The following is a 24,018-nucleotide window of genomic DNA, read 5'->3' on the forward strand; positions in this document are numbered from 1 at the left end:
TTTTTCCCTATCAGCTTTCTTTCCTGTCCAGCTTTCACACCCAATACATGGTGACTGGGAACTCAAAGAGTGTAGATGATCTTGGTTTTGGTCTCGTGACACATCCTTACACTTGACCTTTCCTAATTCCTTCATTGCTGCCCTTCCTATTCTCAAATCTTCTGAGTGCAATCCTGCTGATCCTTTCTCCAGTCCTTGATACCATAGGCCATGATATTCTTCCGAACTGGCTACAGAATTTAGGACTTGGGGATTCATTCTTCAGGGGTTCCAGCCCTCCTTCAAGGGCCGATGTCAGATGGAACAGCTTAGGGAGGCCATGTTCACTTCTTGGTACCTCCGTGATGGGGTCCCTCAAGGATTGGCTGTTTCTCCAGTGCTTTATAATATCTATATGAAGCTGCTGGAAGAGATCATGCAGTGACTTGGAGTTGGATGTCATCAACATGCAGATGACACACAGCTCTCTCTCTCTCCTTTTTGTCTTCTGCAGGTGATGCTGTCTGTACAGGTCCTTGAACGCTGCTTAATGTTGATAATGGACTGGACAAGGGTCAATAAACAAATTGAATTCAGGTAAGATGGAGATGCTACTGTTGGGAGAATCATCGGACCAGTTAAACGCTGTGATGGGATTACACTCCTCCTGAAGGATCAAGATCATGACTTGGTTGTATTCTTGCACCCAACTCTCTCTATGGTGGCACAAATATCTGCTGTGGCCAAGACTACCTTTCATCAACTTTGGTTGATTACACCCCTAACAAATGCCTAACAACAGTGGTTTAGGCACTAATAATCAATAGCCTGGATATGGAACAACTAGAACTGGATATGGAACAACTGATTGGTTTAAAATTGGGAAAGGAGTACGACAAGGCTGTATATTGTCCCCCAGCTTATTTAACTTATATGCAGAATACCTCATGCGGAAGGCTGGAGAGGAGGAATTCCAAGCTGGAATTAAGATTGCCGGAAGAAATATCAACAACTTCCAATATGCAGATGATACCACTCTGATGGCAAGAAGTGAGGAGGAACTAAAGAACCTTGTAATGAGGGTGAAAGAGGAGAGTGCAAAAAACGGTCTGAAACTCAACATCAAAAAAAACTAAGATCATGGCCACTGGTCCCATCACCTCCAGGCAAATAGAAGGGGAAGATATGGAGGCAGTGACAGATTTTACTTTCTTGGGCTCCATGATCACTGCAGATGGACACTAGCCACGAAATTAAAAGATGCCTACTTCTTGGGAGGAATGCAATGACAAACCTTGACAGCATCTTAAAAAGCAGAGACATCACCTTGCCAAAAAAAGTCCAAATAGTCAAAGCTATAGTTTTTCCTGTAGTGATGTATGGAAGTGAGAGCTGGACCATAAAGAAAGCAGACCGCCGAAGAATTGATGCCTTTGAATTGTGGTGCTGGAGGAGGCTCTTGAGAGTCCCCTGGACTGCAAGGGGAACAAACCTATCCATTCTAAAGGAAATCAACCCTGAGTGCTCACTGGAAGGACAGATCTTGAAGCTGAGGCTCCAATACTTTGGTCATCTGATGAGAAAAGAAGACTCCCTGGAAAAGACCCTGATGTTGGGAAAGTGTGAAGGCAGGAGGAGAAGGGAAAGACAGAGGATGAGATGGATGGACAGTGTCATCGAAGCAACCAACATGAATTTGACACAACTCCGGGAGGCAGTGGAAGATAGGAGAGCCTGGCGTGCTCTGGTCCATGGGGTCACGAAGAGTCGGACATGACTAAACGACAACAACGAATCAATAGACTACTACAATGCTCTCTATTTAGGGCTACCCTTGAAGTCAGTATGGAAATTTCAGCAGGTTTGGAACACCACTGCCAGACTGGTCACAGGAACCAGAAGATATAAAAACATATCCCCAGTCCTGGCACTCCTTCACTGGCTCCCTGTTAGTTTCTTGCCCAATTCAAGCTGGTGACCAATGGTTACCTAAACGCTCAGCAGTTTAGGACCTCAATACTTGTCGGAATGTCTCTCCCACAAAACGCATCCTGCCCAGTTCTTGCAGTCTGTGATATTATAAATGGTGACACCTAAGGAGGCCAAAAGGAACCAGGCTTTTTCAGTTCTGTTCCCATCCCTCTGGAACAGATGTTTGTCAGGCGCCATCCCTCTGTTTCCAGGAAACTAATTAAAACTGAACTGCATGAAGCTGCCTTTTCTTAGTGATTTTAACTACTGGTCTTAGACATCCTAATTTGTTCTAAATTTGCTTAATTTTATTTAAATGCAGGTTTTTAAACTGGTGACAGTTTGTATATTGTTGATTTTAATGTTTTGTGAACCTCCCAGAGAGTGTTCACACTAGTGGGGCAGTATATACATTGAAATAATAAATAAAATCTGTCTTAAGATGCCTAGCAGCTATGTCTTGAAGTCAGTATGCATACAGACATAGCCCATAAATCTGATCCAGCAAGTCACATAATTCAGTGCATTATTTTCAGTGATTCTAACACAGGATGGCAGGGAGTATATGGAGACAAGCAGCTCACCAAATCCGAATGGGCTGCTACTCTCAACTGTCTGCCCGGTCATTCTACTAGGAAATAAAATGTGCGATCCTTGTACACCATGTTTCCACTGAGAATGCAGAGGATTTTGGAAACCAGATGCAAGGAGAAAACCCGAAGTAGCTACGCGTCCAACCCTCTACTTTGGGTCGCTTTCTACCAACCACCACCCCCGCACTTTCCCCTCCCGGCAGCATCTCTACTGCACCGTTTGAGGTGCAAAAATGTCCACAGTTGTACACTCAGCGCTACAAAATTTAAGGACGGGAGTGCAACCACAGCGCTCCCCAATCGTGTGAATACGTACGCCTTGCTAGATTCCTGGAAACTGGAGCGGTCCCTCCGTCCATTACGAGCCGTTTGCGCCCCTGCGAGCATGCACCGTGGAAGACAGGATGAGTCCCAGGCTCCCCTGGATTGCAACAGGTTTTTCTCCCCGCGGGAGAGCTTCGCTTCCTTGCAGCCCCGCCCCCGAGCCGGCTCCTCTTTGATTGACATCTCGGCACCTGGCGCTCCCGCCTCCCTGCCAAGCCCTTCTCCGCCTGAGCCTACAGAGGGCGCTCCACGCCCGGGCGTGTGCCCATTAAGGGGGGGGGGAAACCGAGGCCGACCTTTGCGCCTGCGCGCTGCGCCAGCCTCTCCCCCCCCCCTCCGCGCTCCACCTCCTCAGGCGGCCTCAGGCCCAGGCTTTGGGAAAAGCGGGACGGCGGCCGGGGCGGAGGCGGCGCCTGCTTCGGCGGGGCCGCGCCGGGGCGGGGAGAGAGAGAGAGACCCGGATGTGACCGCAAGGGGGCCGGGTCGGCGGGGAGGGGGGGGTGAGCGAGTGGTGCCCCTCCCCTCCACTGAGGGGGCCGGGAGGAGGCGGAAAAAGGAGGAGAAGCGGCTCCGTGAGGGGACGCCGGAGGGGGAGGAAGGCGCCGCCGCCGAGCTGAGGGGGGGGGGGGGGAAAGTGGGGAGGCTATGCAGCCGCCTCAGCCGCCCCCCTACGAGTTCCTCAGCGAGGAGAACGGGCAGAAATGGCGGGGGCTCCTGGTGCCGGCCCTGCGCAAGGTCAGTCCGCCCGCCCGCCCCTCCGTGTGTGTGTGTGTGTGTGTGTGTGAGTGTACCCCCTTCACCTGCCTCAGCTCCCGCTCCCTCGCCCCCCCTTCCCCCGTTCGCGAGACCCCCAACCTCTCCTTTCGCGCGTGCGCGCGCGCGCCCCTCTGACTTCTGTGCCCCTCCCGTCTCCATGGCAGCGGGACCCCGCCCCCCTCGCCCCAAGGGCTCCCCGTTCTTCCCCTCTGAGGGGTTGGGAATGGGGGGGGAAAGTAGGGAGAGGGACCCCGCCCCGCCAGGGAACGCCCCCTTCTCGCGCACCGGGGGGGGCGCCGGGAACCGTCCTTGGCCGAGCGCTCTTCCCCCGTTCCTTCACCTCAGGGGGGGAGTCTTTGAGGCATTGGCTGCCCCCCTTTCCCTTCAGTGACACCCCCCCTCCCCAAGTATTATTCCCTCCTCCCCCCACACATATACCCCTTTTGGGGGTTTTGGACCCTTCTCCTCATTCTTTGCACAGGGACCCCCCCCCTCAGATCACAGGAAACTCATCTCCCTCTCCCCCCCCCCCCAATATCCCCAGCCCTCATTCATTTCTCCCTGGCTCCCTTCGCACCTGCACCCACCCCAGGTGGGCCATATAGAAACGAATGAAATAAATAAACCCAGTAAGATAAGCAGGGTCTCTTAGCTCCCTTCATACAATCAGATGGGCAGGATAAAAATGAATTAAATAAATGCGATAAAAATGATGCCTTAGCCCCCTTTGCTCCTTTCACACCCACCCACCCACCGGGGGGGGGGGGAGAGTGTATATATATATGTTTGTGTTCATTTATGTGTATGTATGTGTACATACTGTATGTTTGTGTGTCTATGTGTGTGTATGTAAATATATTGAGATAGATATAGTCTCTCTCAGGTGGGGAGTGTGTGAAAGGAGCTTTCTTGTTCTGTTGTATTGTTTTGTTGTATCTATATACCGTATTTATTTCATTTTTATGCCACCCATTTGGCCAATGGCCACCCTGGACAGTTCCCAGGATGAAAATAACAATCATAACACAACACGATTAAAAAAAACAACAACCCAAGGTAAACACAAGATAGACCATATATTTTGGAATACATAAAGACCTTTAAAAGTCACTGGTGGTTAGATCAGGTGAGAGGCTAATAGGTTCCGCGGGGTCTCCACGGACAGATTATTTTGAAAGGCCAACTCTGGCCAAGGGCTTCCCCTTCTTCCCCCTCAAACTCATGTCAGATCCCAGCTGGAAAGAGGAAGGAAGTGGACGTGATCCACAGAAAGCTCGCATTCGAATATGGCACCTCGTCTTCCGGGTGCCGCAACGTTTTTTGTCTGTTGGGAAGCACTCCCCTTGCAAGAAGGCCTGAGGGTGTCTCTCCCCTGCCCCACCCACGCCAAAGGGGCAGGTTTCCATAGTGACTCTTTAGTGTTGCAGGAGAAACAACGAGAATGGGTTTTGTGGCTCCCGAAACGTTTTGCTTGGCATCAGCAGACATGGGCTGCGATCCACAAAAAATGGTATGCCAAGCAAATCCAGCCAGGTACCAAAGTACCACAAGATTCATTGTTTTAGAATGCACTGGTTAAAAGAAGCAAATGATGGAGGGTCGTGTTTTATGTTTGTTTTGGAGGGAACCTTTCTGAAAATAAGTTGCTCTGTGTGTCATGCCTGTGCATGCTCCTCTCTACAAAGCATGGAATCACATCTCCCTTTGCAAATCATCTGAAACCCCACATAATGGTCAAAGTTTATTTATTTATTTTATTTATTCAATTTATATGCCGCCCAAACTACCCAGAGGTCTCTGGGCGGCTTACAATAATTAAGATTCAATACAGCAAAAGATAAAATAATTAAAATACAATTAAAATACAATTAAAATTGCCATCAGACCCACAGCTAATATTATTTCAGTTAAAAGTCTTCTGGAACAGGAAGGTTTTGACCTGGCGCCGAAATGTCATCAGCGTCGGCGCCAGACGAATCTCAGTCGGGAGGGCATTCCATAGTCTGGGGGCAGCTGCCGAAAAGGCCCTTTGTCTACAAGCCGTCCCTCTTACCTCCTTAAGGGACGGCTCTTTCAAAAGGGCCCCCTGGCTAGATCTTAACTGCCGGGTAGGTTCATATGGAAGGAGGCGGTCCTTCAGGTATCCAGGGCCCAAGCCGTTTAGGGCTTTATATGTCAAAACAAGCACTTTGAATTGGGCCCGGGCAGCAACTGGTAGCCAATGTAACTTATACAGAATCGGCTTGATATGTTCCGTGGCAGCTGCACCACTCACCAGCCGCGCAGCTCGATTCTGGACCAGTTGCAATCGCCGGACCGTCTTCAAAGGCAGCCCCACGTAAAGCGCATTGCAGTAATCTATGCGGGATGTTACCAGTGCATGTGTGACTGTCATGAGACTCCGCTCGTCCAGGTAGGGCCGTAGCTGGTATAATTTCCGCAGCTGAAGGAAGGCGCCCCTGGCCACCGAGTCCACCTGGGCTTCCAGTGTTAGACTGGGGTCCAGGAGCACCCCCAAGCTGCGGACCCTGTCCCTTAGGGGGAGTGCAACCCCATTCAGGGCAGGGAAATGGCCCTCCAGCCTGTCCGGCGAAGCACCCACTAACAGCACTTCCGTCTTGTCTGGATTGAGTTTCAATTTATTAACCCTCATCCAGTCCATTATCAGGTCCAGACACGAGTTCAGCACAGAAACTGCCTCACCTGGATTGGTGGAAAACGAGAGGTAGAGCTGAGTATCGTCAGCATATTGCTGACTCCTCAGCCCAAACCTCCTGATGACCTCTCCCAGCGGTTTCATGTAGATGTTGAACAGCATGGGGGACAGTATTGAGCCCTGAGGAACCCCATGACATAAATGCCATGGGGCAGAGCAACTGTCCCCCAGCACCACCCTCTGGACACGGTCAGCCAGGAAGGAGCGGAACCACTGTAAAACAGTGCCCCCAACTCCCAACCCAGCCAGCCTATCCAGAAGGACACCATGGTCGATGGTGTCGAAAGCCGCTGAGAGGTCCAGGAGTATCAACAGGGTCACACTCCCCCTGTCTCTCTCCCGGCAAAGGTCATCGTACAGGGCGACCAAGGCAGTCTCTGTACCAAAACCCGGCCTGAAACCCGATTGAAATGGATCCAGAAAATCCGTTTCATCCAGCAGCGCCTGGAGTTGCCCGGCCACAACCCGCTCCAACACCTTGCCCAAATAAGGGAGGTTTGCCACTGGTCGGTAGTTGACCACCAGCCTTGGGTCCAGGTTAGGCTTTTTAAGGAGTGGTCGAATCACCGCCTCTTTCAAGGCGGTAGGGACCACTCCCTCTCTCAGAGAGGCATTCACGGCCTCCTGGACCCAGGTGCGAACCCCCCTGGCTGATCTTCCAATTAGCCAGGATGGGCAAGGGTCGAGCGGAGTGGTGGTAGAACGGACAGATCCAAGCACCCTGTCCACATCATCAGGTCTCAACAATTGAAACTCATCCATTAATACTGGACCTAAGCACGGCGCACTGGACACATCCTCTGATTCTGCAGTAACTGTGGAGTCCAACCCACTGCGAATCTGAGCGATTTTCCCCTCAAAATGTATGGCAAACTCATCACAGCGAGCTGATGAGCAGTCCGGGACCTCCACCGGATTTCCCGGATGAAGAAGATCCCGGACCACCCGAAACAGCTCTGCTGGACGACATTCTGAGGAAGCAATACGGCTGGAGAAATATTGCCGTTTCGCCAGCCGTATTGCCACGAAATAGGCCCGATAATGGGCTCTAAGTCGTGTTCGATCGGACTCCCAGCGGGATTTCCTCCACCTGCGCTCCAGCCGTCTCCCCTCTCGCTTCATCGCCCGCAGTTCAGAAGTATACCAGGGAGCTGTCTGGGCTCGGCGAGCAGGGAGAGGACGCTTAGGCGCAATCGTGTCAACCGCCCGGGTCATCTCCCTATTCCATAGGGTGACCTGAGCTTCGACAGGAGCGCCGACCATATCAGACGGATAATCCCCCAGAGCATTCAGGAATCCATCTGGATCCATTAGTCTCCGAGGGCGGATCATCTTAATAGATCCCCCACCCTTGCAGAGGGAAGAAGACGCTAATAGACTGAACTTGACCAGGAAGTGGTCTGACCATGACAATGGGGTCACGACCAGCCCCTCCACATCCAAACCACCATCTTCCAGTCCCGTTGAGAAAACCAGGTCCAAGGTGTGGCCCTTCTCATGCGTCGGACCGATGACACATTGAGACAGCCCCATGGTTGTCATGGTGGCCATGAAGTCCTGAGCCGCCCCAGTCAAGGCAGCCTCGGCATGGATGTTGAAGTCCCCCAGCACCAACAGCCTGGGAGTCCTCAACATCAGGTCCGAGACTACCTCTGTCAGCTCAGGCAGGGAGACTGTTGGTACGCAGCAGGGTGGGCGGTACACCAACAGAATCCCTAACCTGTCTCGCGAGCCCAACACACAATACAGGCCCTCGAGACCTCCTCTCAAAGGGACAGGAAGCCTGGTCAAGGAGATAGAACTCCTATAGACTATAGCAACTCCCCCTCCCCGACCCTCCGAGCGACCCTGGTGCTGGACTGAGTACCCAGGCGGACATAGCTGGGAGAGGGGAACACCACCCTCCTCTCCCACCCAGGTCTCAGTAATGCACGCCAGGTCAGACCCCTCATCCAGAATTACATCATGGATGAGGGCAGTTTTATTTTGTACTGACCTGGCGTTCATCAACAGCACCGTGTGGCTCGAGGGTTTGCTGATATGGTCGCCTGATACCATCTGGTTGGGGGTAGAACTAGAAGAGGGGATAGATGTAAGATATCTAACCTCTCTTCTCCTACGCGGGCATGTCCTACCCCCACCGCCATTCCTTCTCCTACCCAGCACCACCTCAATGGCTGCCCCCTCCAACACCCTCCCCCCTTCCTGTTCCATTAGATCCACTGTGGGTCTCTTCTTCATTGATGGCAATTAATAACAATTTAAAAACATTTAAAACATATATAAAATAAAACTTTTCTAAAGCCCCTTCTCTCCCTCCCAGCCATGTAGCTCATGTTGAGAGGGGGATGAGGCAGCCAGGAGCAGCAGGGCCTGATCCTGCAGGCACAGGGGAAGGTTGAGCCAGCTCCCTTGAGAAAGGGCTGGCATCCAACAGGGGCCCGACCACAGTTCCACTGCCTCTCACCCAGTGGGCTGTGGCCGGCAGATGGTCTCTTGTTCCCTCTATCAGCAGGCACGCTCGTCCGGTCAGGTCCCAAAGGAAGCTCCGGTTAAAACCTTTCTCTCCCCCTGGGCCAGGTGGCCGGTGTTGGTAGGGGATGAGGCAGCCGGGAGCAGCAGGGCCTGATCCTGCCAGCACAGGGGAAGGTTGAGCCAGCTCCCTTGAGAAAGAGCTGGCATCCAACAGGGGCCCAACCACAGTTCCACTGCCTCTCACCCAGTGGGCTGTGGCCGGCAGATGGTCTCTTGTTCCCTCTATCAGCAGGCACGCTCGTCCGGTCAGGTCCCAAAGGAAGCTCCGGTTAAAACCTTTCTCTCCCCCTGGGCCAGGTGGCCGGTGTTGGTAGGGGATGAGGCAGCCGGGAGCAGCAGGGCCTGATCCTGCCAGCACAGGGGAAGGTTGAGCCAGCTCCCTTGAGAAAGAGCTGGCATCCAACAGGGGCCCAACCACAGTTCCACTGCCTCTCACCCAGTGGGCTGTGGCCGGCAGATGGTCTCTTGTTCCCTCTATCAGCAGGCACGCTCGTCCGGTCAGGTCCCAAAGGAAGCTCCGGTTAAAACCTTTCTCTCCCCCTGGGCCAGGTGGCCGGTGTTGGTAGGGGATGAGGCAGCCGGGAGCAGCAGGGCCTGATCCTGCCAGCACAGGGGAAGGTTGAGCCAGCTCCCTTGAGAAAGAGCTGGCATCCAACAGGGGCCCAACCACAGTTCCACTGCCTCTCACCCAGTGGGCTGTGGCCGGCAGATGGTCTCTTGTTCCCTCTATCAGCAGGCACGCTTGATTCTAAGCACCGAAGAAGGCTTGAGCCAGTCAAGCACAATGTGCTATATTGCCGTGTTATTGCCTCAGTTTTTTATACTGACATTACTGTTCTACATGCCTTTAGGTGTCAAGAGCAGCTAAAGCAGACATTTCTGAACAAAGCATAACATTTGTCCTGTTGCGTGTTCACATGCTTTTCTGCATGTTAATCTATATCTCCATTATTCATTGCATGCATAACCCCTATTCTCATCACTCATTTTTCTTTACAACTCATCCTTGTTATTTTCTTTTCTCACCCTAATTTCATGCACTGTATAGATGCTGCTTAACCCACTGTTATCAAAACACCCCCCCCACTTCACGTATGTTTTGGATATTGTCCTATATACAGGCTTGCAGTAGTTGCACTAGAGCATTCCCCTTTAAACACAAACCCCCTTTCCCCTTTGCACAACATACCCTTCTTCATAGTTGCGTCTGCTGTGTAGCATAAATACGGAAGTTACCTTGATCTTAATAACCCTCCTACAACTTCCTGTGCTGAGGTGGGCCACAACCTGTTGGTATTGTGTGCTATCAAGTCACTTAAGACTTGCGATGACCCTCTGAATGATTTTAGTTCTCTAACGTCTATATCACCCAGTAGTGCAATACACACTCTCTGGGCAGTCAAACAACTCACGCATATAAACTACAGATAATACAGTGCCCAATTATAATCATTTACAAACAATCTTATCACTCTGATTGCAGTAGATGTCAACAGTATCCTTGAATTCCTTTATTTATTTATTTAACTCCAGTTCTTTGATGTTTCCAGAAAAAGAAGTCTGTGGACATAATTCTGGACTGAGTGACCCCCCCCAAAAAAATATCTTATCAATAACAGCCCTGCTCAGCTATTGCAAATTCAAGGCCACGGTTTCCTTTATGCAGACAGTCCCATCTCTTACATGGTATTCCTCTTTCCTGCTACAACTAACGTTTCCCAGCATTATGATCTTTTCCAATGAGACTTGTCTTCCTACAATGTGCCCGAAGTATGACGGCCTCTTACATTCTTGAGCCAACTCCCCTCAGTTTTGGCTTTTCTGTGGATGATGGGATTTTCAGTCCAACAGCACAAGAGACTATCGATTGCCCATGCCTGCCCAAGTGTCCTAAGCCGTCCATCCACAAGACTGTAGCATTCAGTTGAGAACAAATGAAGAGGGTAGACTTATGCTCAGAGGCGTCCTCTGATTAAAGGCGAAGGCAAGAATAGCCCAGATAGTCAACTGTACCAGATTTGCTTAGTGACGACCTGTTGCTGAAAGTTTTAGTGGGGAGCCGTATGATATTTGGTAAAGCCTGTTCATTGATTCATCTTCCTCTGCGCACATACCAACATTGGTAGCCACCTTTTGTGGCATGCATGCTGTGTGTTTGCCATCTGCAAATCTTCAGTCTCAGGATCTACCTTCTCTTGCGAAGTTGGGAGTTTCTCTGTTCACTGAGCCTGCTTTAGGCAAAAATCTTCCATCGCTGATTTTGTTGCAGTCTTTGTAACAGTCTTACTTTTCATTTGACCCTTCAAAAGTTGAATTGGGCTTGGGGTTTCCCTGAATACCATCTCTGTACGTGTCATAGACTTCTTAGAGGAGGCTGATGTGTGATTCTGGCTTTGCCATTATCTCTCTCTTTCTCTCATCCCTGAAAATGTGATCGATGTAAAAATGATAGAAGGGGAATAGGGAAAGTAGCCAAGTATTATCTAGTATTTATGAATATTGTATCCATGGAAGAAGAATCATTGTAGAAAGCTGATTGCCCCATCCTTCCCTAATTTGTCTTATGATTCGTTTTCATGAGCAAATGGAATGGCTGAGCCATTTTCCCCCCTACTGTGTCAAATATTTAAGGTTTGCCACTGCTTTTGTCACATAACCAAACCAAACATGCTAAGGTTTTATCAAATTTTAGATAATTTTGGGGGAGCAGTAATTCACCAATGTTTGTTGTTCCTTTTCATTGAAGGTTTGAGCTGTGTAATTAAGTATTTTATGAAATGTAGAGGCATTTATAGAATTGTAAAACTGTAGGTGAGGAAAAAAACCAGTAGTTGAAGAACAGCAGCATTGAGCAGGGGTTTTGGACTTGATGGCCTTGTAGGCCCCTTCCCTTTTCTATGATTCTATGATCTGTAAAAGTGTTTTGAAAATAAATCTCCTGGTATATAAGAATATTCCCTCATGCATTTTTCAATTTAGAGGCTACCTGGTCATATCTTCTTTCATCTGTATTCTGCTGCATGGTTATTTGGAAAGAAAGCAAACTGTGTTTGGAACTGAAGTGTGTTGTAGAGCTGTGATTTTAATTTACATTTATAAAAGGATTTTTAATTAGATTACAACCTGTTTTTCCATGGGGCACTTCAGTGCAGCTGGTATGAAGCTTCCAGAGAATCTTTCAGCCATGCGCTCATCAGTCTGAGACCAGATTAACTTTTCCACTGCAGCACCCATGATCGCATGTCCTGCGGGCTCTAGTGACCAGTTAGCATGAGCCAGTTGAAGTAGTTCTCGCACAGTAGGAGGGTCAATAAATAGGCAGCAGTGTTTCCTTTCTTCACAGACACAGCTGCTGCAGCATCTCTCCCTGAGCTCAGAGGCTTGGCGTAGCTTTTTCATGGCATGCAGTCTTATTTCCAGAAAGCACAGTATTTGGTGCAAACGGACAATCCTTTTTTCAACAAAGAAAAACTTGCTAATCATGGTGGTCTACTGACTGTCCGAGGGTATTAGCATTTTTTAAAAAAAAATTGGGCTAGGAGTTATGAGCGCACATTTAAAAAGGGCAAACTTCATCCGTTAGCAGTCCCAGATTAACATGGTTTAAGAGGGAGTGTTACAAGTTTAATATATGGATTGGTCTTTCGTGTGAAGTATCAACCTTTGTAGACTAGCACAGTACTGTACTGCTTTCGCTTTCTTGGGAAAGAGTTGAATTTTTCTTTCCTCGTAAAGGTGTGCTTGGTAAGTAGAATAAGGAGGCTGAGAGAATGAGTCTGTTTATATCTAGTTACAGAGACCATTTAATAGACTATATTCTAGGTAGGCATGCCAGAAACAGATTCCATTTCTTTCTTTAGTTCTGCTTTCGCTAAGCCTCCAGTAGCTATATTCTCATTCATTTTAAACATCTCATTCAATGACTGCTCCATACAGAATCTAGAGAAGTTCATCAAGAGGAAGCTGTGCAAATAAGGGAGCATAGGAGAAGCATCGTGTATTTTTTTTCCTCTGTGAAGTAGCAAACCCAGTTGCAAAAAGTAGATTTTGACAATATTCAAGGAAGAAGTAGATGTATCCCTGTCCGGCATGATATTAGCTAGACTTCTCTCCCTGCAGGTCCCACGTGTGATCATTTTAGCCTAGGCTTCTTAATGTTACCATCTCATTTGCTACACTGCTCTCCCTGATGATGTGTCTGAAGGAAGGATTAGGGTTGATGGCTTTAAAGGTTTTTCAGGAATGTTAAACTGTTGACTCTTAAGCTATCTATAATATAATGGATTACAATATTAGAACTCCTCTGTGATTTGGCGGCATTCTTCAGTGTGTAGCACATTCCAACCCTGTTAGTCCTCTAGATTCCCTTTTTCTCCATGGGTTTGATTTAGAGGAGAAACACTTAAAAAATTCATTTTTCTTTTCTGAGAAATGGGAAAGCTTTTATTAAAGATGTGGCTGATTACTTTTCAATTTGCAATTTTTAGCAGGATTTCCCCTTCCCTTTGAGAAATCAGGGCTTTCAATAGAGAGGGAAGGAGGGAAGGTTAGGTTTTTAGTTATGTCATTAGAAATTTTCCCTCAGTTTTCATCAGCATTCATTTCTGACATTGTGTGTGTGTTTGTTTTGTTTTGTTTTGTTTTTTTGGGGGGATACAAATGAAAAACGAAGCTCTTGGCAATGGCAACCAAGGCTATCTTATCCCAAATAAAACATGGTGTAACCTTTTTTGCCCAGGTTCAACAGCAAGTCCATCCCAACCTTTCCGCCAAGGAAGATTCCCTCTACTACATCGAGGAGTTAATCCTGCAGCTGCTGAACAAGCTCTGTGTCGCACAGCCACGAACGTTTCAAGATGTAGAGGTAGGAATGCTGGTGAAAAAAAACCCAGATGTTTCCTTACAAAACAATGCTGGTTTAAGAAAAAAGGAACTGAAAAACTGCTCTTGTAATCTAAGCCAAATCACAGCGTGAGTGATCCTGTTGGAGAGGGAGTAGTAGGCGCCATTTATAAAATAGGAGGCATCTCCACAGCGCAGCTCAGAGCTGTAGAATTATGCAGAGCCGTTGGAAGACCAGGGAGGGAGGGAGGGCATCCATAGCCTCTTGAACCAGGCAGGCATGGACCAGCTACTGCCAGGCATAAAGAAAGTAGAAGGCAGACGCTTGTCTTGGGGAGGCGTTTTGCTCTGCAAAATGCTTATAAACATTTGTTTTCAGTGCACGGTACTTAAGAGTCGTGCTTCAGAGAAGCTGCTTTTTTGCTCCCACAAATAAACTCGTGGAAAGACTGGGCTAGAAAACATGTACTCACTGTGCTGAGCTGCTTCGCACTCAAGAAATGAAAGCTCACAAACCAGTTATGAGGACTAATTTAAAAGAAGAGTAAGCCAGGTGGCTCCTGTAGAACCAAAAACACCTGTTGAGAGGAGAAAAACCAAATCCCACGTTGTTATGGACCCTGGAGAAGTGGGTGATCAACGTTTCCTCTGGGAGTGCAGAAACTGTTTCCAGATCTGTGCCTTAACATTTGGGCAGAAGCACATTCAGCAGCATTGCCATGTCACAGAACCTTGTCCATGTTTGATGTCTTCTACTTGGGCAGGAGCGTGTTCAGAAGACCTTTCCGTACCCAATTGACAAGTGGGCCATGGCGGACGCGCAGTCGGCTATCGAGAAGAGAAAGCGAAGGAACCCCCTCCTGCTGCCAGTGGAGAAAATCCATCCTTTATTAAAGGTCTGTTTTGCCAAGAGCTATCAATTGATGTGGGAAATGGTTGGTTTCCGTTCCGAAGGTTGAGTCTTGTTTCCTGACTCTTCCTTGAGGATCTTTAGCATTAGCAAATTCTGCTCTGAAGTGTTTGAAGCAACAATTCAAGAGAATAGGCTGAGACCCGGGCAGGGTCTTTATTTTTTTGTTCCTTTGCAAGCACAGCTAGTGCCAGTTGCAATATTTATAAATAGGCTTCCTCCTTCCTCAGAGGCTTTCCTTACCACCACCAGCAAATTCTGAAGTCCAGCCCCTCATTCACATATTGAAAGTAAAGAAGGGGACGTCAGAAAGGGCAGTAAGATCATCCGTCTCAGTGTCCCGAGCAGCATCCTAAATACAGGCTAGACTGCCTGGCAGAAAGTTGAGTCATCTCTTGCTTCAGCCGTTGCCACTGCTGTTGCCTGTCAGTGCGCCTTCCCACGGCTTGCCAGCTTGCGTTTGCTCACATTCAAGCAGATCGGATGTGACTGTGCATCTTATTTCTGTGTCAACTTTCAGGAGGTTCTTGGTTATAAAATAGATTATCATGTGTCCCTTTACATTGTGGCCGTCCTGGAATATATTGCGGCTGACATCTTGAAACTGGCTGGCAATTATGTTTTCAACATACGGCACTTTGAGATTTCCCAGCAGGACATTAAAGTATCCATGTGTGCAGATAAGGTAAGGAGCCATGGCGTCCTGAGCTTGTATAAGTGCTTTCTGCGCATCCTGATTCTTTGTCCATGTGTCTTTGTGGTTCTTAGTAACGGGTGCATTTTACCACTATTTAGGAATGCTGTCTAGGGTCATTTTTCTGCAAGCAGGAAGCTTCTAGAGGGTGTGACAAACCCAGACCTACTGGGATCTGCCACACAGTTACACTAAGCTGCCACCAACCATTCCCTATAAAAAGTCACACAGACCAGGGATGGATTTTTAAACAATAAAAAGAATAAGGTTTATTTTAAATACAAACAGGGTAAATAAAACAATCAGGTGAATAGGATAAAGTAACGTGGCTTAAATTCACTCAGACATACATACAGTTTGGTTCACCTAGAACCTTTAACTTAAAGCACAGACCCTGAACCCATCAGTTCTGGCTACCTACAGACCCCTGAACCTTTCAGGGTGGTACTCTGACCCACAGTAGTACCCTGTCAGACACACAGACTCCCACAACAGCTTCTTCTTCCCCAGCTGCTGCTTCGTCCCAACCCAGTGTCTCACAGTCTGTCTCAGCATCTCCCTTCACCACACAGGCATCACATATTTATACAGTACAGCCCCTCCTCCTGATGTCCCGCCTTCCACTCCCCATAGGATGGAACTTTCCCTCCAAACCCATGACAGACAGGTAACATCAGTGCTGTTATGTAACACCTCCCCTCTTTAAAAGTTGTTTTGTAGGGGGAAAGCTAAAAGTGCTTTTCACCAAAAAAACAACCTGCATAAAATACACAACAACATTTATACATACCATATAATACTTACATATACTTACACTCCAAGTTAACCATAGCAAATATGCATTTAAACATTTTACCATATACAGTACATCAATTTACCTTTATTAATACCAACCAAATTCAAAACCAGGTACATTTTAACTTTTTGTTTTCATTATATACATATAGTCCATGTTCTTTCGCCGTCTTCAGTCTTCAGGTCTTCTTGATAAGGCGTCAGCAACACAGTTCACTGACCCTCTGACCACCTTCACTTCAAAGTCATAGTCCTGTAAGTTCAAAGCCCACCTCATAAGTTTGCTATTGTGGGTTTTCATCGTCTTTAACCATTGCAATGGTGAATGGTCAGTACACAGAATAAAATGTCTTCCCCAGATGTAAGGCTTGGCCTTCTGGATCGCGTAGACTATGGCCAAACACTCCTTCTCCACGGTTGCCAAATGTCTCTCACCTTTTTGAAGTTTCCTACTCAGGTAGGACACTGGATGCTGGTCACCATTCTCATCCTCTTGGCACAGAACTGCTCCTACCCCGCTGTTAGACGCATCGGTGTAGATGATGAACTCCCGGTCGAAGTCTGGAGCACGCAGGACAGGATAGTTGATTAACGCCTCCTTCAACCTCTGGAACGCCGCCTCACAGTCGCTGGTCCACGGGATGCGGTCATCAGCCTTCTTCCTCGTCAGATCGGTCAGCGGAGCCGCAATCTCGCTAAACCTCGGGATGAACTTTCTGTAGTAGCCCACCAACCCAAGAAATGATTTGACCTTTTTCTTGGTGTTGGGTCTAGGCCAATCACGAACAGCTTCTATTTTGGCCTCCAGGGGTTTTATCATTCCTCCCCCTACCATGTGACCCAAGTATTTTATTTCTGGGCTACCCAGCTGACACTTGCTGGCCTTTACTGTTAGCCCTGCTGCACTTAACCTCTGCAGCACTAACTCCAGGTGTATCAGGTGATCTTCCCAGGTATTACTGAAGATCCCTATGTCGTCAATGTAGGCCACTGTAAAGTCACTGAGCCCTGCCAAGGTCTGGTCCATCAGCCTTTGGAATGTGGCTGGTGCATTTCTGAGACCAAAGCTCAGGACTCGAAACTCATAGAGACCAAAAGGGCTGCAAAAGGCAGTCTTTTCTTGATCCCTGGGATCAATTCTTAATTGCCAATATCCCTTTACCAGGTCCAATGATGAGATGAATCGACAACCCCCTATGGTTTCAATCAGGTTGTCTAGCCTGGGCATTGGGTAGGCATCAGGAGTGGTTACACGGTTTAATTTCCTGTAATCGACACAAAACCTAATGCTCCCATCAGGCTTGTCCACAAGGACTATCGGAGAGGACCAAGGACTAGAAGAGGGGACGATTATGTTCTCCCTAAGCATCTCGTCCAGCTCCTTCCGCACCTTGTCCCTATAGGGTCCCGTTACTCGGTATGGGGATACTGCCTGCGGGGGTGCATCCCCTGTGTGGATCCGATGCATCACTCCCTTCACTATCCCCGGCTTGTTGGAAAACACCTGCTGATATTTACTAAGCAGCATTTTTAGTTCTTGCTGCTGGTCTTGGGTGAGTGCAGGACTGATCTTTACCTCCTCTGGGTTGTATTTTACTTCCCCTCTACCCTCCCAGAAGGGTAATTCAGCTTCCTCACTCTCAGCTGCTTTTATCGCGAATAAAACCCTCTGTTCCCCTCTGTAGTAGGGTTTTAGGGCATTCACATGAACCACCCTCCTTGCTTGGTTCTCCTCCTGCTCTATTAGGTAGTTCAGGTCTGACATCTTGGAAATGACCCTATATGGTCCTGCCCATTTGAGCTGCAGTTTATTCTCTCTGCAGGGCCTAAGCCAAAGCACTTCCTCCCCTGGGTCAAAGTGCCTCTCTCTAGCTTTGTGGTCATACCATGTTTTCTGTCTGACCTTCTGAGCTTGCAGGTTTTCTGCTGCCAGCTCTAGATTTCTCCTTAGGTCATTCATCAAGGTGTCTATGTATGTCACAACGTCTTGTGGGTCATCCTGGGTGATCTGCTCCCAAATTTGTTTGATCAAATCAAGGGGCCCTTTCACCCCTAAGTGTGCAGCAGACATGTCAGAGTGACCCCTTTGTAAGATCATGGGGCGATACTTTTCAGGTACCACCAGCTGACTTCTGATCCCATCTCCCCCTCTTGAGATATTCCTCAGGGTCTCTCTATATAAAATCCCCTTTTTCTCCAGAAATCTCACTGGGGTTTCAGGTGTTAGCTGGGCGTCAGTCACCTGTTCAAAACACTTTTGGAGAGTGGCGTCTGCCTTTTGCTCCTGTCCAAATCTGCTGTCTGTGGTTAAGGTTTCCACCACAGCTTCTGAACTCCCCTCTGCTTCCGTCTCTGGCTCATCATTACCCCCCTGAACTGTCCCCGTGGTGGCTTGTGAGCGTGTAATCACTAGCACCCGTTTCACATGTTCAGCCAGGTCATTTCCCACGAGCACGGCTGCTGGCAGAGTCGATGAAATCGCTATCCGCCAATCTCCCCTCCAGCCTTGAAAGTTGACAGGTACCTCTGCTACTGGCAGAGAGATTACCTGCCCCTCAATACCTGCTACCTTTATGCTCTCATTTGGGATTATAAACTCCCGAGGAATAATATCTGGATGGCACAGGGTTACCTGGGAACAAGTGTCCCGCAGCCCCCTATACTGACGGTCAAGTATTCCTACGTCCACTCCTGCTGTCTCAAACAACTGAGAATCTGTTTTTATCAGCAAGCAGCGCTTCACCTCCATAAGAGGACCATTTTCCTCAGCCTGATCAGCAGAGGTAGCTGTTCCAGACTGAGTAGTCATGGCAACAGGCTCCCTCAGTGACACTGAGTCTTGCTCTTTCTGGACACAGAACACAGCTTTTGGCTTGGTCCCACTAGCATTCTGAGGCACCATTCCTTTTAGCTGCTTCAATTTCTCACACTCTGAGATCAGATGACCCTTTCCCTGACAGAAATAGCATTTTCTGGTGTATTTTGATTCTCTCTCCTCTTGTTTGGGTTTTCCCTCCAAATTCTGAGGGCTTGGTTTCATGCCTGAGGGCTTCCCTTCACCATGGGCCCCTCCCCCTTGCTGGCTTTTCCCTGGTCCCTGAGAGTACTTGCTGTAGGTTTCTTTGGGTTCACCTACAGATTTCCCCTCACCCAAGGGCTTTCTTATTTGGGAGATAAAATCCGCGATCTCTGCGGCTGCTGCCACAGATTTCGGTTTCCTTTCCCTCACCTGGAATTTCAATTCCCCATGCAGGACTGAATAGAACTGTTCCAGGGCTATCAAGTCTTTAAGCTGTTCATAGGTCTCTGTTCCCTCCTGCGACAGCCATTTCTCAAGCAGCCTCACCAATTGGGCCCCCACTTGGGTAAAAGTCTGTTCTGGCTTCTTGGTGAGGGACCTGAACCTTTGTCTCAGCTGCTCTGCATTTATCCCATGTCTTGCGAACACCAGTTTTTTAAACTCTGCAAAATCTTTCATCCGTTCCTCAGGCATCTCGGCATAAACCTCAGCCAGGCTACCACTGATTAAAGAACGCATGATGGTCATCTTCTCAGTTTCCCTCACTGAGAAGTCCACAAACGCTCTTTCCACTAAGGAAAAGAACACCTCAGGACAATCTCCCTTGTGGTACACAGGGAATTTCTTCAGGTCAGCTTTAGACAGTTGGCCTCCCTCAGAATCCCTATTGTTATTATTGTTCTGGTTCATCAGTTCCAGTTTTCTTAATTCAAACGCCATCCTTTCTTTTTCCAGAGCAATTTTCTCTCTCTCCATTCTTTCTTCCCTCTCCATTCTCTCTCTCTCTCTCTCTAATTCAAATTGCCTTTGTTTCTCCCTTTCCTCTCTTCTTTCTCTCTCTAATCTTTCCTCCATTTCCCTCACCCTCAGTTCATGCTGTTGGGCTAGGAGTATTTTTCTGAGTTCTGGGTCCTGCTCTCCTGTGCTGTCACCTTGCACTGAGCCAAATTCATCCTCAGAACCTTGGTCAATCTGGGGGTCTTTCACCTCACTCATGTCTGCTACTTGGCTTCGAGTCAAGGGCATAACCCCCCCCCTCAGAACAGGCTGCTTTAAAAAGTCAAGCCTCAAAATAAAACGACCACTTTTTTCCTTTTACCTCAGAACCAGCTCTCCCTAGAGATTGCTGCTGTTCTTCAGCACTAAAGTTGCAACAGTATCGAGTCAGAGCCTACCCCCCTCTGCTGGGCCTCTCAGCTGGCAAGCTAGCTCACTGTTGCTACGCAGATTTGCCTCAGCTTTTCCCGCCAAAACTAGGCTGCCTCAGAGCACCTAAATCTAAGTCTCCCCAGTTGGCACGTTCTTCTACTAGTGCACCTCCCCGTGAGGTACACCTAGAAGATTACCTACGCGCCTCAGACTGTCCCTGACTAGACCCCCCTTGCTCTGGGCACACTTGCCAAGGCTTTGCTGGACCGCTGGACAACTGGACCAGTCGTATCCCACACGCTGGACACCAATCAATGTGACAAACCCAGACCTACTGGGATCTGCCACACAGTTACACTAAGCTGCCACCAACCATTCCCTATAAAAAGTCACACAGACCAGGGATGGATTTTTAAACAATAAAAAGAATAAGGTTTATTTTAAATACAAACAGGGTAAATAAAACAATCAGGTGAATAGGATAAAGTAACGTGGCTTAAATTCACTCAGACATACATACAGTTTGGTTCACCTAGAACCTTTAACTTAAAGCACAGACCCTGAACCCATCAGTTCTGGCTACCTACAGACCCCTGAACCTTTCAGGGTGGTACTCTGACCCACAGTAGTACCCTGTCAGACACACAGACTCCCACAACAGCTTCTTCTTCCCCAGCTGCTGCTTCGTCCCAACCCAGTGTCTCACAGTCTGTCTCAGCATCTCCCTTCACCACACAGGCATCACATATTTATACAGTACAGCCCCTCCTCCTGATGTCCCGCCTTCCACTCCCCATAGGATGGAACTTTCCCTCCAAACCCATGACAGACAGGTAACATCAGTGCTGTTATGTAACAGAGGGTCTGAAATGCCACAGCGACTGGTTACAGGGAACATATGATTCCCCTTTTTACAACAACTCCATTGGCTGCTGATCCATTTCCAGGCACAGTTCAAAGTGCTGGTTTTAACCTATAAAACTCTAAATGGCTTGAGTCCAAGTTATCTAAAACAGGGGTCCCCAGTCCCTAGTGTGTGGCCCAGTGCCAGTCCGTGGGCTTCCTTGAACTGGGCCATGAACACGGATCTACGCCCCCCCCCCCACATGCATGGTGGGTGTATCACACTCCCGGGCGACACACCCATCCGCGAGCGCAGGGGTGCCCCCCCATAGAGCCCACAACTCTCAACCAGTCCACAGTCCTAAAAAGGTTGGGGACTGCTGATCTAAAATACTGTATCTGCCTCTATGAGCTTACTCGGGCATTAAGATAATCAGGGGAGGGTTTTCTGTCAGACCCGCCACCCTCACAAGTGCGCTTGGTGGGGACACGGGAAAGGGCCTTCTCTGTGGCTGTTTCCAGAGACTCTGGAACTTCCTCCCACTGGAGGCCAGGCTGACCCTGTCTTTTCTGTCTTTCCGCAAGTAGGCAAAGACCTTTCTCTTCAGGCCAGCTTTTTCTTAGTGATTAGGAGTCTGAGAGGGTTTCCTCCAATTGGATTTTTGTGCTCTGTTGCTTTTATGTGTGTATTTAGTATTGATTTTAATTACAATTTTTAATATACTTGTTTAATTCTCTTAATATTTCTATACTTACTGTTTTTAGCTTTTAAATAATGTCTTTTTAACAATGTAAGCCACCTTGGGTCCTTTTAAGGAGGAAGATCGGGTAAAAAAGTTTTAAATAAACAAATATTTCCTTCTCAGAGAGATATTGGGAATGTTTTCTCCATAAAATGTTCACATAGGCAAAACAACATTCAGTTCAACAGTTTTCAGTCAAGCAGTAGCTTTCTGTTTGCCTATGAGCATCATGCCATGTATAAAATCCTTCTTCTCTTTCTAGGTGTTGATGGATATGTTTGATCAGGATGACATTGGCTTAGTTTCTCTGTGTGAAGAAGAACCCTCTTCTTCTGGTGAACTCAATTATTATGATCTTGTCAGGACTGAAATTGCGGATGAAAGACAGTACCTGCGGGAGCTAAATCTGATCATCAAAGTATTTCGGGAAGCTTTTTTATCTAACAGAAAGTTGTTCACGCCTAACGTAAGTCTGGTTGCTGAGTCTGCTTTACATTTCGACAGTTGTGCACTTTGAGCTATAGTTAGCAAACTTGAAAAAGGTGGACGTTTCCCCCCTACATTTCTGACCCCAAGAAATAGGAGGGAGGTATCCCATCTTGCAGCTAAACCATGTTTTAAGGAGGAAGAATTCAACTACAGGGGTAAGGAAGGCGGGGGAGGGGAAATAGAGTGAGAATAGGATGGAGTTCCCATGCATGGCAGAAACAAACAGCAGGGAGGAGCACAAAAGACTTCACAGAGGGGGAAGATGTCCATCTCTGACAGGTGGAAGTACTTGGTGATGAAGAAGGGAGGTGAGCATGAGGCAAGGGAGGAGGAGTCCATGATCTGAACGTATTCTGTGGATTGCTTGAAACATAAAAAATAATTTTAACAAAGGAACTGCTCCTGCTGCTACTTCATGCGCTCCATGAATCACACATATGGGTTTTGTAGCTCACATGTGCAAAGGTTTGGAACATTCCTGAGTTTAAAAGGGAAGACCATTAGTGCTTTGAAGTGCTTTGGTTTTTATTCTAGTTTTTTTCCCTTGCCATTCAAACTTTATTTGGTAAATTCTTGAAGTATTACTGTATTTTTTGCACCATAAGACTCACTTTTTTCCCACAAAACAGGGGGGTGGAAAGTCTGTGCATCTTATGGAGCGAAGAAAACAGATTATATTTTCCTGTTTTCTTCTCCTAAAAAATCGGTGCGTCTTATGGAAAGGTGCGTCTTATGGAGCGAAAAATACGGGTAATTCTTTTGTAAGAACTGGTATTGTCCAAAAAAGAAATATCATTTTAGGTAATACATTCATCTTCACAGCTTCAATCCTCCCCATAAATGATATTTGAAATTTTGACCTTTTTTCCAGACCTTTTTTGATTGTACCAATTAATTTAATGTCATTGTCTTTTATCAAAGTTCTTTTTTTTTGGGGGGGGGGTAATCTGAATTCCTAGGTAGTTAATTTTTTGCCCTCTTTAAAACCTGTCATTTCTACTAAATTTTCGATCTCTTTCTTCATATTTTTGGTCAAAACTTATGTTTTTTATTTACTCATTTTTAATCCAGATACTTCTCCAAAAACCCTGGAGAAGGGTCACCATGTCAAAATCAACTTGAGAGCACACTGTTGTTAATAATAGCTTATTGTTATAGAGTTCCAAATAGAGTAGTCCTAGAACGAGCTGGAATTTTCAGCATGCATACATTACTGAAACAGCGACGTCTACGCTGGCTTGGGCACGTTGTGAGAATGGCTGATGGTCGGATTCCAAAGGATCTCCTATATGGAGAATTAGTGCAAGGAAATCGCCCCAGAGGGAGACCACAGCTGCGATACAAGGATATCTGCAAGCGGGATCTGAAGGCCTTAGGAATAGACCTCAACAGATGGGAAACTCTGACATCTGATCGTTCAGCCTGGAGGCAGGCGGTACATCACGGCCTCTCCCAATTTGAAGAGACCCTTGTCCAGCAGGCCGAGGCAAAGAGGAAGTCACAAAGGAAGCAAAACCAGGGAGCTGGACAGGGGAGAGATTGTATTTGTCTTCAGTGTGGAAGAGATTGTAACTCTCAAATTGGCCTCCTCAGCCACACTAGACGCTGTTCCAGGTCCTCCATACAGAGCACGCTACCATAGTCTTTCGAGACTGAAGGA

General features: G+C 47.7%; 1 protein-coding gene across 2 annotated transcripts in view; it reads left to right on the plus strand.

Annotated features, from left to right (window-relative positions):
• The first annotated feature begins 3,465 nt into the window (after nt 1-3,465).
• Nucleotides 3,466-24,018, plus strand: part of SOS2 (SOS Ras/Rho guanine nucleotide exchange factor 2) — a 51,554-nt gene continuing 31,001 nt past the window's right edge. The window contains exons 1-5 of one of the 2 annotated variants that reach the window (XM_072986924.2): nt 3,466-3,602; nt 13,613-13,738; nt 14,481-14,612; nt 15,147-15,311; nt 22,132-22,335. In XM_072986924.2, the coding sequence (XP_072843025.2) occupies nt 3,513-3,602; nt 13,613-13,738; nt 14,481-14,612; nt 15,147-15,311; nt 22,132-22,335 (717 nt within the window). In that variant the 5' untranslated portion in view covers nt 3,466-3,512. The remainder of the gene's footprint in view (nt 3,603-13,612; nt 13,739-14,480; nt 14,613-15,146; nt 15,312-22,131; nt 22,336-24,018) is intronic. The other variant, XM_072986925.2, reaches the window with a different exon arrangement.

Source organism: Pogona vitticeps, chromosome 1, assembly GCF_051106095.1.
Source record: "Pogona vitticeps strain Pit_001003342236 chromosome 1, PviZW2.1, whole genome shotgun sequence".
Classification (NCBI taxonomy): Eukaryota; Metazoa; Chordata; class Lepidosauria; order Squamata; family Agamidae; genus Pogona; species Pogona vitticeps.